Genomic DNA, 16,275 nt, shown 5'->3' with positions numbered 1-16,275 from the left:
GCTTAGTGTATTTGTAGAGCAATGTGTCACCCAAATGGGAGATGCTTCTCCTCGACGAATTCGCCCGAATGGACGTCGTCGGTTATCTGACTCATGTTGGAGCAGACAGTCATACTCATGTTGGAGCAGACTGTGACCATTCAGCCTCTATTGTGACTATGTTTTTTCTAATATCCGGCCATTGGCCTCAAAATGATCTTATCTGTCCTTAGGCCTTCTAAAGAGTGAAGAAAATATTAGTTAAGTGTTGGCTTAAATTTAAAGAATTTCGTATAAAGCAGTCGGCTTCTTCAGAGGGATTGGGACGTCTGCTGTTGGGACAGACGCCATCTAAATGCTTTGGTTGTCTGTATTTTGTACAGGCGCCACTAATAATAAGAAAAGGCAAGCTGGAAATGAAGGCATATTCTCATTAAACAATATTTTTAAATGACAAAATTTGAGGTATTTACATTCGTACTTAGAAGTAGTACTTCTTCAAGTTATCTACATTCCAAGTCCTAGGCAGCTTCCTGTCGTCTGGTTCTTCCAGGCGGTAGGTGCCGCCTCTTACTTCCTCATATATTCGGTAAGGGCCTTCCCAATTTGGGGTTAACTTTCCCTGCTCATTCGCCGTACCGACTGCCTCTATTTTCCGTAGCACAAAGTCCCCCACTTTGAGAGGACGCTTGTGTACTCTCTTGTTGTAAGCTCGTGTCATTCTCAGACGGTAAATCTCATGGCGCAAGGTAGCATTGCCCCTGCGCTCTGGAAGCGAGTCCAATGCCAGCCGCATGGCCTCCCAGTTAGCTTCCTCGTCATATAACATGACTCGAAGAGTCGGCTCATAGTGTTCAATGGGCAGGACAACTTCTGCACCATACACAATGAGGAACGGAGTTTCTCCAGTTGCCCCTTTAGCAGTCATTCTGATGGACCAGAGGACGTGTGGTAATTCATCCGCCCAAAGACCACCAGCCCGTTCAATTTTCTTTTTAATCCCGTCTGAGATTAACTTGTTGAAGGCTTCAACCTGGCCGTTTTCTTGGGGCCAGCCGACTGATGCAAAGAGGCTTGAGACCCCTTGCTCTCCTAGCCAAGTCTTGATTTGAGGCATCTCAAATTGAGGACCATTGTCAAAAACCATAGACATGGGCACCCCAAAGCGAGTGATAATGTTCCTCCAGATGAAGGAAATAACGTCTTTTGTCTTGATGTTTTTGACCGCCTCCGCCTCTACCAACTTGGTAAAGTAATCCACAGCTACCAATATGTAGCGCTTGCCGCCTAGGGCCGCGGTGTAAGGCCCAAGTATGTTCATGCCCCATTTGGCAAAGGGAATAGGGTTGTGGATGGGCGTCAGGTCTGTGGCCGGACGATGGATGAGCTTGCCAAAATTTTGACACTTGTCACATTTTTTGACCATTTCCATAGCGTCCGACTCCAGAGTTGGCCAGAAATAGAGCCGCTTGGCCTTGGTAGCTAAAGACCTGCCGCCTATATGGGAGGCGCAGAAACCCGCATGCAAATCTTCGAGGACCTCTCTACCCTTTTCTGGGGTAACACACTTTAATAGGGGTTTCAAGAAACCAGCTTTGAAGAGTTCTCCTTGTCTTAGCTCAAAGTTTGCCGCTTTCTTTTTTAGAGCAGCCGCCTCCTGGGTGAATCAGGTAGCGTGCCGTCTGCAAGATAAGCCCGAATGCTGTCCATCCAGGTAGAGCTTCGGTCGAGAATTCCAATGGGGTCTACATTAGATATACTTTTCTTTTCCATGACCTCCCCGAAGACCGACCGAGGCGTTTCACAAGAGGCGGATGATGCTAGTTTTGACAGAGCATCCGCCTGGTTATTTGAAGACCTGGGCACTTGAGTTAGATGGAATTCTTCAAGTGTCCCAACTTCACTCTTGACCGCCTGCAAATATTTTATCATTGCCGGATGAGTGGCCTCGTACGTTCCATTAACATGTAGTACGACCAGTTGAGAATCAGAGCAGGCGGCTATCTTCTTTGCTCCTGCCGCCTTGCAGTACCGAATGCCGGCCAGCAGGGTCTCATACTCGGCCTCATTGTTAGAGACCTGGAACTTGAACCGTAGTGCGTATTCGTACTTATCTCCCTCAGGAGACTAACAGATAATCCCTGCACCACAACCGTTCACAGTGGAGCTCCCATCCACATACACTTTCCAAACCTGGTCTGTATTGACCGGTACAACCGGCCTTGTCATTTCGACAATAAAGTCGGCGAATGCTTGCCCCTTTATTGCCTTCCTTGGTTCGCAAGTGATTTCTAATCCTTGCATTTCAATAGCCCATTTAAGCATTCGTCCAGAAGACTCCAGGGTTGTGAGTGGCCGTTTGATCGGTTGGTCAATACAGACTTCTACCGCATGCGCCAAGAAGTAGGGTTTTAGCTTCTTGATAGCCATGTAAAGGGTAAGGCCAAATTTCTCAACCATGGGGTACCAAAGCTCCGCGTTTCTTAGAATATGGCTAATGAAATAACCGGGAGCTGGATGCCGTCTCTTTCAGCTAAGAGAACGACACTGAGGGCATGATCAGAGACGGCTAAGTACATGAAGAGCTTCTCTTTGGGCAAAGGGCTGACAAGCATTGGAAAAGAGTGCAAATGAGTTTTCAGCTTTTGAAATGCCGCCTCTGCATCATTCCCCCATTCAAAGTTGGTCTTCTTTTTGATTGCCTGGAAGAAGTAGAGGCACTTGTCGCCTGACCGATTGAGGAATCTCCCCAAGGCCGCCAGACAACCTGTTAGTTTTTTCACTTCCTTCACAGTATGGGGCGACTGCATGTCGATTACCGCCTGTATTTTCTCAGGGTTGGCCTCTATTCCCCTTTGGTCAATCAAAAATCCGAGAAACTTCCCAGACTCAACACCAAAGACACACTTTTTTGGGTTTAGCATGACCTTGTGCCGCCTGAGTGTGGTAAATGTTTCTCAGAGATCAGCAAGATGATCCGCCTGCTTTTTGGATTTGACTATCATGTCATCAATGTACGCCTCTACATTCCTTCCAATTTGATTAATGAAGACCGTATTAATCATTCGTTGGAAAGTAGCGGGCACATTCTTCAAACCAAACGACATCATCGATAACAGAACAACCCCTTATTAGTGACGAATGACGTCTTTTCTTGATCTTTTTTCCACAGGGGGATCTGATGGAAACCTGAATAGGCGTCCATAAAACTAATCAAGGCATGTCCGGCTGTTGAGTCGACCAGACTGTCGATCTTTGGCAATGGATAACTATCCTTTGGACAAGCCTTGTTGAGGTCTGTGTAGTCAACACACATCCGCCAAGTTCCATTCGGCTTTTTTACTAACACAACGTTAGATACCCACTCAGGGAAATTGCACGACCGAATGAACTTGGCATCCAGCAGCTTTTTTACTTCGGCAGCTTCCGCCTGACTTCTTCCTTTGCCGTGGTTTCTTTTCTTTTGCCGGATAGGCTTCTTTTTAGGATCCACGACGAGTTTGTGGGCAGCCAGATCTAGGCTGATGCCTGGAATCTCCTCCACTTCAAAGGCAAAGATGTCTTTGAATTCCCTCAGCAGCTGGTGAAGGCTTTCACCCAGCTTTGCAAATGCAACCGTCCCCACCTTAACAGTCCGCTCTGGACGGCTGTCGTCCAGAGGGATATCAATGTGTTCACCAGCAGGCTGGGGACGGAGATCATCTGACCGTTCCCCGATCAGTGATTTCTATTGTTTTTCTTTTTTGACCACCACCAGCTGATCAGTTTTTCTTTTCTTTCCGGCTGGTGGGGCCGACTGTTCTTTCTCGACATCGTCGAGTTCGATCATTTGCTTGCCCCGACCAGATGCTTCGGCCGCGGGCTTGACGTCCGAGAGGTAACACTCTCGAGCTGTCTTTTGGTCCCCATTAAGGGAATCGACTGTTCCATCATCCTTCTCATACTTGAGTAGCATGAGTGCAGGAATGATGACGGCCTTGCACTCATTAAGAGTGGGATGGCCAAAGATGAGGTTGCAAGCTGTGAGCTCTTCAACCACTAGGAAACGGATGGTCATGTGCCGACCGTCTCCCCTGCTTCCCAAGCGGACAGGTAAGTCAATTCATCCGACTGGGTGCACAAGTCCTCCCCCAAACCCAACAAGGGTGTGGGAGACCTCCATCATGCTATCCGGTTTGTACTTGAGATTGGATAAGCATTTGAGGCTAATGAGTTCAGAGGAGCTTCCTGTGTCAATCAGAATTCGACCAACCAGCTGGTTGGCGACCTTGCATTCAATGACAACAGGGTCATCATGCGGCCGACGGACTTTGCCTCTATCCTTCTCGGTGATGACAACTTTAGGGAAGGCGGATGTGCCTGCCGCATCCCCTTCCTCAACAGATTTGACCATCTTCCTTAGATGGTCTTTGGTGCCCTGAATGGTCGGGCCACCACCGACAAAGCCGCCTGCTATGGTGTATACCGGTTCTTCATCAGTTTCGGCACTCACAACAGGCTGGGGAGTCTTTTTCTTGGACTACCCTTGATTTTCCTTTGAAGTCACTTTGGACTTCACATAGGACTTCAGCTGTCCTTTGTCGGCCAAACAGTCGAGCTCCCGCTTGAGACTAAAGTAGTCGTTCGTGTCATGGCCAACATCCTCATGGAAATGGCAATGCTTGTTCTTGTTCCGATTTTCAGCGGAACCTTTCATAGGAGTCGGCTTCTCAAGAGTCAGCCGATCCTTAATTTCCAAGAGGATAGAGCAGCATTCCTTGTGGAATTCGTACCTTGGGACGTACGGTTTCCACTCTTTTTTCTTCTTCTGGGCCAATTGATCAGAGTTATCAATGGCCCAGACTTACTTTTCCTTTTTGCTCTCTTCTTGCTTTGGAGCCGGATGAGCAGGCCGACTCTCTTTCTGCCGGTCGGACTTCTTATGGTCCGGCTGCTTATTGGAGGAGCAGAGTTCGGTTGCTTGTATATAGGCTTCCGCCTCTCGCAAGGCTTCTTGCAGAGTAAAGATTTGTTTGCGGACGAATTCGTACTTAAAAGTAGACCCGTCCTTCAGACCCTTAAAGAAGTCTGTGAAAGCGACCTCATCAGACAACCCATGAATCTGGATTCGGACCATATTGAACCGCCTGAAATAGGAACGCAAGCTTTCTCTATCTCCCTGTTGTACATTGCCCAAGTCAAGACTTGTCTTTTTGGCAGGGATGTTCATAGAGAAGTTTGAAGAAAACAAGAACGCAAGCGTCTTGAAGCTATTTATGCAGCCAGCCGACAGATTGCCAAACCACTGTTGGGCTATGCCCTTCGGGTGGCTGGAAAGCAACGACACCATGCGGCATCATCCAACCCCTGTAGATACATGAGGTGGGTGCAGGTGGTCTTCCGGGTTGGAGGTTCCGTCATAGGCTCCAACCAGGACGTTTTTAACTTTGGCCGGCTGTACGGCCTCAATTATTTCCCTGGAGAAAGCAGAGGGTTGATCTCCAAGGTACTGCAGCGTAAGCTGCTAGTCCATTGGCTGATAGCGTATGCCGCCTGTCCTCCAAAGAGGGCAGGTTGCATGTAAGGTAAAACCGGCGCCTGGTACAATGGTTGTGCCATGTACTGGGCCGACTGGATCATATGAGGACCAGACTGAACCCTTGGGCTGCTTGCTGGAGTCTCATGTACAGACTTGGAACACCTCACAGAGGTATTCCTAAAGCTATCATGATAAGTCGACGTTGAAGCCGACTCTGATAGTTGGGTCCTCTTCTGCTCAATGTATTGCCAAGCGCCAGAGAATGTTTTCTTGCTACCATTCGGCTGTATGTGCCGGATAGCTTTTCTTGTGCCCGTTTCTGGGAAACGGAGCCGAGTAAGGTCAAATTGGGGTCGGGCCTTCTCCGTAGGCGCAGGATGAGGAGTTGGCTGACGGTCCCTGACCGACTTCTGTTTGCCAGCTTGGGTTGGCTTCCTGGCCGACTGCTCCTTTCTAGGAGTAGGCGACTTCTTTGAGGTGAGTTGTTTGATTTCACCCCTGAGGCTTCTCAAGAGTGTCATTAGTTCATCTCGAGTGACAGGAGTTGATCCTGCCGCCTGGGAAGGATCAACCGGCCGCCCCGAGGGCTTCTTTGGCTGACCAGCAGTTTTGCTTGGCCCTGCCTGGTCATGGTGACGCTCCCGCCTCTCCTTACTGCAGATGCGTTTAGAGATGAGGGATCCATTTGGATCCACATAGGTTTCGACGTCAACGTCGTCACCTGAGTCATGGTCCGTTTGGACCACTATGTCTTCTGGAGGCCGATTGGCCTTTGGGTTCGGTACAGGTACTTGTGAAGCCATTTCAGAGGTACTCTCCCCACAGACGGCGCCAAATGTTTCGGGGGTTTTAGTCCCTTGGGAGAGTTACAACACTGAGACTGGATTCAGCAAAGGACGCCTGTACCTGCAAAGCAAACGGACCGCCGGATGGTCGGTGGTCCGCCTCCGAAGATTAAGTTAGTAAGCGTTCGGTAATAAAACGTGCGGAAGTAAAGTTTATCTGCTCGGATTCCAAGCTCAGGTAAAGTGTTGTCTGTTCTTTGAAAATGACAACACTGTAGTAAGTGACGTATTATCTCGTATTGCGTGTATATTTGTCTTGTCATAAATGTAAGAATGTCCCTATTTATAGAGTCCTTTTGGAAAGTGTGCCCTCCCTAGGATCTGGTGACGTAGGAATTAGGTCACGCCGCAAAACAGCGCCTCGGGATTTGGGCCCTTGAAGGCCGCCATTCCAGAGGCAATGCCTGAGTGACACGTGTCACTAAGCCCAAAAGGCCTTTGGGCATCTTTTGGGTGACACGTGTCGCCGTCTGAATGGTCCATGCTGGATCATCAGTCTGTTTAGGACAAAACGAAGAATGTCCACCCTCCACGTGTCATCATCTCATAGGTCCAAATGGCACTTTTACTGAGGACACGTGGCGCTTTTTGATTGGGCCACCTGGCCGGGTAAAAATACCCAAATCAACTGCTATTGCGAGTGCTAAAGCTGGGGAAAAAAGGAAGGATTTTGGGAAATCCGAAAACCAGGGTAATTTCAAGAGGTCTAGGAATGGGAACTCGTTTGATAGGAGTAACCAGAATGTTAGAAGTTCTTCCAAAGCTAACAATGGGGAGAGAACCTACCACTGTAAGAAGTGTAGAAGGAACCACCCTGGGAGAGACTGTGATGGGAATTCGGTGACCTGCAGGTTCTGCAACAAGAAGGGACACAGGGTGTATGCGTGTTACACCAAACAGAGACAACAGGGAAATAGTGGGAATGGTGGGAACACCCAGCAGAGGCCTAACAATTTCAATAACCAGGGGAATAGGGAAAATGGTCAAAATGGGAAGTTTGGAAATGGTAGCAACAATAACAACAGGTCTGGAAATGGAAATGGCAACAACAACAACTCAGGAAACAACAACAATGGGTATCAGGCAAGAAACAACACTCCCGGCCGCTTGTCTGTGATGAGCAAGGGAGAAGCTGAGAGGTCCTCGGATGTAGTTACCGGTACTTTTTCTATCCAATCTATCTCTGTCAACACTCTATTTGACTCTGGAGCATCTTATTCTTTCATTTCTACTTCTGTTGTGCGCAAGTTAAACTTAACTGAATCGAGTCATGTTGACGTGTCAGTCAGTCTGCCTATGGGCAAACTTGTTCATTGTAATAAAATATTCAAAGGCTTGCCTTTGAAAATAGGAGAAGCTATCTTTCCATTAGATCTTATTGAGTTTAACCTAGGGGACTTAGATGTCATTCTGGGGATGGATTGGCTGAGTTTATACAAGGCTAAGATAGACTGTGAGATGCAGAGGGTACAACTGAGTGACCCTTAGGGTAAGAAAGTGTCCTATAGACGATTGTGGAAGCCTAAAGGTTTTGGGATCATTTCTACGATGAAGGTGAAGAAGCTAGTGAATAAGGGATGTCCATTGTACTTTTGTTGTGTTCAAGATTTGAGTATGAGTGAGAATAGGCGGATGGAGGATGTGCCCATTGTGAATGAGTTTTTAGATGTCTTTCTAGAAGAGATTTCGGGAATGCCACCTAAGATGGAAGTTGAGTTTACCATTGACTTAGTTCCAGGAGCTGTACCTATCTCCAAAGCACCGTATAGAATGGCAGCGGATGAGATGTGTGAACTAAAGGCTCAATTGCAGGAGTTGTTAGACAAGGGGTTCATTAGGCCCAATGCATCACCTTGGGGAGCACCTGTGCTATTTGTGAAAAAGAAGGATGGAAGTTTGAGACTATATATTGATTATAGAGAGTTGAATAATGTGACTGTAAAGAATAAGTACCCTCTACCTAGGATAGATGACTTGTTTGACCAACTGAAGGGGGCGAACGTGTTTTCAAAGATTGACTTGAGGTCAGGGTACCATCAGTTGAAGGTTGCAGATAAAGACATTCCAAAAACAGCCTTTAGAACTCGGTATGGACATTACGAGTTTACAGTCATGCCTTTTGGGTTAACCAATGCACCAGCGATATTTATGGACTTGATGAACCGAGTTTTTCATGAGTATTTGGATAAGTTTGTAGTTGTGTTTATTGATGACATTTTGGTGTATTCAAAGAATGAGGAAGAACATGCTGAGCACTTGAGAACTACCCTTGAAACTCTTAGAAAGAACAAACTGTATGCTATGTTTTCCAAGTGTGAGTTCTGGTTGGAGAAAGTGGCATTTTTGGGGCATTACATTTCGAAGGAGGGTGTATCCGTAGATCCTGCAAAGATCAAGGCGGTGAGTGAGTGGTCTACACCTAAGAATGTGACTGATGTTCGTAGTTTCTTGGGATTAGCTGGATATTATAGAAGGTTTGTCAAGGATTTTTCGAGGATAGCCTGACCCATGACTACTCTTATGAAGAAGCAGAGCAAGTTTGAGTGGAACGAGAGTTGTGAGTCAGCTTTTCAAACCCTCAAAGAGCGATTAACCACTACACCAGTGCTGGTATTACCTGATGGGATAGAAGGATTCGAAGTGTATAGTGATGCCTCGAAGCATGGTCTGGATGTGTCCTACAGCAGAATGGAAGGGTGATCGCATACGCATCGAGACAACTGAAGAAGCATGAAGTCAACTACCCTACCCATGACTTGGAACTTGCAGCTGTTGTATTCGCTTTGAAGATTTGGAGGCACTACCTTTAAGGTGTTTCTTGTAAGATCTTCACGGACCATAAAAGTCTAAAGTACATCTGTACCCAAGATCACTTGAACATGCGGCAACGTAGATGGTTGGAATATCTTATAGACTACCATGTCCACATCCAGTATCACAAGGGAAAGGAGAATGTAGTTGCGGATGCCCTTAGCAGAAAGTCGAGTCATAATGTCAATGCTTTGATTGTGGCCAATGATTTGTGTGAAGATATGAGGAGATTGAACCTTGAGGTTATCAACAAAGGAGAGTTAAAGGGATTCTTGGGTGCTTTAACCATCCAACCTTCCATATTTGAGGAGATTAAAGAAAAGCAACTGGAGAATGAGTCGTTTCATAAGATTAGAGATCGTGTGACTAGTGGTGTGGAGACTGAATTCAAGATTCATGAGGATGGGAGTTTGAGATACAAGGAGAGACGGTGCATACCACAGAAGTGTGAGGATTTCAAAAGGAAAATCATGGAGGAGTTCCATAATACACCATATTCAGTTCACCCTGGGGGCGATAAGTTGTATAAGGATTTGAAGGAGTTTTATTGGTGGCTGAATATGAAAAGAGAAGTGGCTAAGTTTGTGTCTAAATGTCTGACGTTCCAGAAAGTGAAGATAGACCACAAAAGACCCATGGGAAAGGTACAACCATTAAAAATACCAAGTTGGAAGTGGGATTCCATATCCATGGACTTTGTGACATGCTTACCAAAGACTCGTACTGGGAATGACACAATTTGGGTGATTGTAGACAGACTTACTAAGTCAGCGATATTCATTCCTATCAAAGAAACCTGGAAAAAGAAGCAGCTAGCAAGCGTCTATGTGAAGAATGTCGTTCGGTTGCACGGAGTTCCCAAAGACATAGTGTTAGATAGAGACTCGAGGTTTCTATCAAAGTTTTGGCAAAAAGTGCAAGAGAACCTTGGGACAGCATTGAAGATGAGTACTGCCTTTCACCCTGCAATCGATGGTCAGACTGAGAGAACAAACTAAACCATGGAGGACATTGGGAGGATCACCTATCCTTGATCGAATTCTCCTACAATAACAGTGACCATGCAAGCATCAAGATGGCACCTTTTGAAGCATTGTATGGAAGGAAGTGCAAAAGCCTAGTTTGCTGGAATGATTACAGTGAACGGGTTACTTAGGGTACAGATTTCATTGAGGATATGGTGGGCAAGGTGAGACTAATCCAGTCGCGTATCAAGGTAACACAAGATAGACAGAAAAGTTATGCTGACTTGAAGAGGAGAGATGATGATTTTAATGTTGGGGACATAGTATTTCTAAAGGTTTCTCCAACAAAAGGTGTGATGCGATTCGGCAAGAAAGGGAAGCTTAGTGCAAAATATGTGGATCCGTATGAAATTCTCCAACGTGTGGGGAAAGTGGCTTACAAATTGGCTTTGCCAATGGAGTTCGAGAAAATGCATGATGTATTCCACATTTCCCAACTGAAAAAGTATGTGCCTAGTGAAACCCATGTTTTGCAGCCGGAGACTATTCAACTAGATGAGTCTCTAACTTATGAGGAAAGACCAGTCAAGATACTAGACCACAAGGTGCGTAGTACTAGAAACAAAGATGTGAAGATTGTGAAAGTCCTTTGGTCAAACCAGGAGTACGAAGAGGCTATTTGGGAGGCCGAGGAAGAGATGAAAAACAAATATCCCGAGTTGTTTGACGAGGTGAGTTACGAGGGCGTAACTCTTTTTTTTGAGGGGGGAAGAATGCGATGTAATTTCGCGCGCTTTTACCTCAATTATATCATTATGCATCATTAGTGCGTTTACATACAATAAAAGTATGTAAACTCTGGCCAAATATGAGTTCATTGAGTACAAAGTTCGATTTGTGAAGTGTGTTTGTTGAGAAGCAAGCAATTTACAGCAATACAAAACGCATAGATTTGAATACTTTTGAGGAACTATGGATTTTGGGTAAAGTTTCGAGGGCGAAACTTCTTTTAAGAGGGGTAGATTGTAATCCCCCGTGATTTTGTAATTATAATAATTATATTTTATTATTAATTATATGATTATTTTACGATAATTGTATAATTTTATAAATATTTCGAAAATAATAAATTAGTTTTAAGCTATTTAGCCACTACTAACTATTGACAATAATCCTTTTACCCATACAAACTAAGAGCCTAGTCCAAGTTACCTCAAAGCCCAACCTTACACCACATGTTTTTTTTAAGCTTTGGTATATATTTGGGCCTAAACAAGTTATCCTAATTATATTTGGATTAGGATACCCTCAAACCCAATTCTTATTAATCATACCCACCTTATTTTCCCCACACTTCTCCTCCTTCTCAAGTAAGAAAAAAAAAAAAGAAAACTCACTCCTTGCTTCCTCCCTCTTCACGACATTCAGCAAGAAGAAAAAAAAAAACCTTGCACCACTGCCCAGCCACCAGCACCGCCGCGCCACCGCCTGACCGCCGCCCAGCCGACCTCCCTCCCTGCAGTTCGCCTTCCTCCCTTCTCCTTCCCCCTATTTCTCTTCCTCTTAATTCTTGTTATTTTGATTAAAGATTCAATCTTTATTTGTTTTTAATTATAAAATTATTGTTATTAGGCCTTAATAGTATGTATAAATTACAAAAGATTATAAATTTATGGATTTTGTATGTCTAAATTATTAAATAAAATTTCAGATTATGTATTTTGCATATTTTAGGGTTTAAAACATTGATTTTTCATGTTTTAAGGCTTGATTACGTGTTAAACAAACTATATAATCATACTATGTTTAAATTACATTAAAATATAATTATCTTAATCATAAATAAATTTTCAGATTTATTAAAGTTTCAATTTTTATGAACAAGTAGTGTTAATTTCGTGTTTTTATGCTTCTAAACCTACAAAATAATCATTGTGAGTATTTTGTGATTGAAAAAGCTTTGAACTTTATATTCCAACTTTAAAAATAATTTCCAGATTTCATACCTTTTTTTTTGAAGCCTCTAATTTCATTGAATTGATATTTTCTTGGGTTTTTAACACACTAACTTCCTATATAATGACTAATTCAAGTAATTATGCTTATGGGGTTATTTTATATATTTAAAACAAAATTCAGATTTATTTACCCACTTTAAAGTTGCTGTAATTTGATATAAAACACTATATTTTCATAATTCTAACATGTAAATTTAAAGTTGGGATGTTATATTACTAACTTTGATTTTTGGGGACAATCTAAAGACTTTATTTTGGTGATTTAAGAGGTTTTAAAGTAGTTTAGTATTGCTGTAATTTTAATTGCTTTGGTATTGTAGACACCCATTTGTGTCTCCCCAAAACCAAACCCAGTGATGAGTGCCTTTCACGTCGAATCATAATCGAATGAAACGAAAGTGTGGAAAGGTCTAGTGTTGCGGAAAGGTTTGTATTTCTTTTCTTTTCTTTTCTCTTCTCTTTGTTTTTGAAAACTTTATTTTAAGAAAACAGTCAATCCAGTTTGGTTGGTCCATGATATGGGTTCAATAGTGGTGTAGTTGGATGGGGCTTGCAAAGACCTTTCCGACGATATATTATAAGCCCAATTCCGATGAATATTGAGGAATTTATGGCCAATTTACTAAACTGGGCCCGGTTTGAGTTTTAAGTACGGCCCAATGATCTAAGGGAGGGCCTAATATGATTTATCATTCCTAATGTAATTAGGAATAGTTTTGGTCTTCTAGAACATTCTAGAAGGTTCTTATCATTCTTAATTCAATTAGGATTCTTTAGAGTTTTAATTACATCAAATAGCATTTTCGACTGAAATTATATTATTTTATCTTCTAGTACGAGAAAGTTATCAGATTTTCGAAAACGTGTTAAAATCCGGTTTGGTGTCCAACCCCAGGCCTTGGCGCCTGGAATCAGGATTGGCGCCAGACGCCAGACATTGGCGCCTGGAGCTAGCCACTGGTCCTGGCGCCAATGAGCCAGGGCTGGCGCCAAGTTGTTTTTGCGATCTTCAGACTCTGTTTTGATAAATTATCTTTTTTGGCTGATTTTCTCTATAAATATCGTATCAAAAACTCCGTTTTGAAGGACGGAGGGTCATCTATCATTCACCACTTCTTTTATTCTTAAGTTTTAATAAATTCCGTTTTCATTCATCATCTACAATCTTCAATCGTCAACAAATTAGTTTATGAATCATTAATCTTTCATTCATTCTTTTTAAACTTTATTCTTTAACACAAAATTCCGAATTCACAAGATCTTGATACACCTAGCCATATTCGAAGTTGCCTTTGCCCTAGACGTGAAAGGTTTTAATTTCTGAGGGTTTGGTCCCAAATCTCTATTTCAATTATTTAATTTAATTGCTTTGTTTATTATTTTCCTTGAACTTACTAACGTGTGTATTTTGTAATTAGAAAGAGGTACGAGGCATCCAAGTAAGTACTTTATTGATTAATTGATTTTATGATGTAGACATCATGTTTATATTATTATTATGATATTCCTAGTATCATGTATAGGGTGTTTTTAATATTAAGCATTATTAAGAATATGATGCTTCCTATGTTCTTTCTAACATTTATGATTATGATTGATGATGATTATTCATTATGTTTCTTGATTGATGATGATTATTCATTATGTTGCTTGATATGCATATTATTATATATTGTTATTGCTTGATCACCTTTTATTGCAGGTTAAAGGGAATTGGTATTTGCAATCACGCTTAATAAGATAACTAATAATCTTGTTAGGTTAATTGTGATTATAATTTCAAGTGATCGCCAATAATAGTTTATTTGTGCATTAAATTCAACCAACATAGATTAAACAGGTTTAGGGTTAATCTATTGATTGCATGTTAGTCAGAAAGCGCACATGAATACGATCAGAATAAAGTAGAGGCCTATTATTAGGGCAAGTTCAATCTCTTTTAGGTTGGATTTGTACCTTCATCCCCGAACCCTATTTTGGTTCATGACCTTATGGAGTTGACGATCTCTTGGATCGTTAAGGGGTGTAACCTTCACCTCGTGAACGGTTACAAGTTCCTTAAAAACTTGTTGGAGACTCTTTTGCTCTATCTTCTTCCCTTTTGGACGCCACCGTACTTTAGTGTATGATCACAGTGGGGTTCAAGCTAGTAGGATTTTTAAAGGCTTGAAAATATTCCCCACAGTTTTTGGCGACTCCACTGGGGAGGATTTCTATTTTAATTCCTGAATTTGTTTCGGCAATGATTTAGAATGAGTGGATGAGACTCGAAAAGTTCTAAGTATTTCATGTGCGTAATTTTGATTAACATTATTGTCATATGCATAAAAAGGTTCTCATTGGAAAGACCACCCGTAATGAGTCAAAAACATAGGATTTTACACGTAGGAAATTTGAGAAATTCCTTTCATAACTAGGACTAAAATAACACCGCGCGAAACTGGATGATTTTATCGAGCACAGAAAGTTGCTGAGGCATGTGGGAAGTAGCGTCAGGGGCCAGAGCTTGGCGCCAAGTTTTTAGGCGTAGCGCCAGACGCCAGTATTGGCGCCAGGCGCTACAGCTAAAAGTTGGCGCCAGTCTCTGTTTGCTGGCGCCAATTTCCCCCAATACCGAGCCAGAAATATGCGTTCTAATTTCGACCGGTTTTTCGTATTGTTTTCTCGATCCTACAGCTAAAAGTTGGCGCCGGTCTCTGTTTGCTGTCTAGCAACTCTCTCTCCTAAATACGCAACTGCTCCATAGGTCCCCATAAAGTAACGGCGCTCAGCAGAGTACTGTGCAGCTAATCCAGGGACTGTCCAACCACCCCATGGCCGGTATACTACCTCAGGTCCCTGTAAAAATACCAATCGGGTAAGAACATGTATAAAACGTCGTAGAAGAGAAAGATTACCGCCAAAAATCATACCGAGATGATCCGACTCCGGACACGTGCAGTAGACAGGTCCACATGGTGGCCGCCCCAAGAGGCGCTCACCGGATACCCCCTCGGCAATGGTCTCGCCGGCGCAATGGAAGGAAAGTATTCATAGAACCAGATCTACAAAAGGCTAAAGCATGAGTAAATGCTAACTAAACATATAGGGCTAAATTTTATAGGGAATAATGTTTACCTCTACAACTTTCCAGAAAGCGGACAAAGCGACATTCGTCCTAAGAGACCGGTGGCGACACGAGTCCCTCAGTGCGCGAACGAAGTCAGTATAGGCCAAGCTGGCCCAGTTATAAGTCCCAATCCGCCGGAGATCGCGAACAACATGGAGGTAGTAAAGCAACACCCTACTACCCCTATCAGGGGAGAATGTCCCTGACAACAACATCAGCAAAAAGATGCGCACCCGCTGCTCTCGGGTGGTCGCATCGTCATCAAGAGCCGCTGCCAGCGTCGAACGGCGAATCCCTCTAGCACTAAACTAAGTCGTCTCGACCTCAGCTCGGGCTCGAACAGCAATCGGCCCCAGTAGTTCCTCGACCTCTGGAGAAAAGACGTCGATACCGCCGTCGAATGGCAGCGGCACAGAAGAGAACTCCAGTCCTGTGATGAGACTGAAGTCTGTAGGAGTGACCATCATCTCACCCCATAGAAAATGAAATGTGTTGGTGGTGTCCCAAAAGAACTCCACCAGAGCGCGTACTACGTGGTGACCCCCGCTGGAAGCAACCATAGCCTTGGAGGTCTCAAACAGGGCAACCAACCCGCAAGACTCCCATAGGAGTCTCGTCTCTCGATCTCTGGCGATATGCATCCTATACAAATCGCCGAGACCATCGCAGCCAGAGCCGTGATGTCGTGTCCTTCCCGGCTCGGTTCCCCGTCTCACTCTCTCAGAAATGTGGTGGACAGGGGCAAAGAACAAGGTCTGCTCATCCTACTCTGGAAACTGACCAAGCGAAGTGGACATTGTAGTGTCGTCCTCCACGGGCTCATGCTCCCGTCTAGTGTTTCGGGACCGTGAACCGAAGCCTCGTTGTCTAGCCATGCTACATTGCGCAGAATCATCATAAATCAAGGTTCTATAGTATCTAAAGGTTTGCCTAGCCGCATGATACTATGTTCGCAAAAACAGAGTACGTAGTACTAAAACAGAGCACAAATTCGAATTGAGCATGATAAGAATTTTTCAAGCAACCAAAC

General features: G+C 43.7%; 2 protein-coding genes across 2 annotated transcripts; both read left to right on the top strand.

The window, feature by feature from the left end:
- The first annotated feature begins 6,816 nt into the window (after positions 1-6,816).
- LOC110689115 (putative uncharacterized protein DDB_G0282133) lies at positions 6,817-7,830 on the top strand. The gene has a single exon (XM_021865844.1). The coding sequence runs from the start codon at positions 6,817-6,819 to the stop codon at positions 7,828-7,830; it is 1,014 nt and encodes a 337-aa protein (XP_021721536.1).
- Positions 7,831-10,330: 2,500 nt separating this feature from the next.
- LOC110689114 lies at positions 10,331-10,990 on the top strand. The gene is made up of 2 exons (XM_021865842.1): positions 10,331-10,849; positions 10,967-10,990. The coding sequence occupies exons 1-2, from the start codon at positions 10,331-10,333 to the stop codon at positions 10,988-10,990; spliced, it is 543 nt and encodes a 180-aa protein (XP_021721534.1).
- The last annotated feature ends 5,285 nt before the right edge of the window (positions 10,991-16,275 follow it).

Source organism: Chenopodium quinoa, unplaced genomic scaffold, assembly GCF_001683475.1.
Source record: "Chenopodium quinoa cultivar QQ74 unplaced genomic scaffold, ASM168347v1, whole genome shotgun sequence".
Lineage (NCBI taxonomy): Eukaryota > Viridiplantae > Streptophyta > Magnoliopsida > Caryophyllales > Amaranthaceae > Chenopodium > Chenopodium quinoa.
The sequence above is the reverse complement of the archived record's forward strand: the minus strand, read 5'-3'. Positions and strand labels throughout refer to the sequence as shown.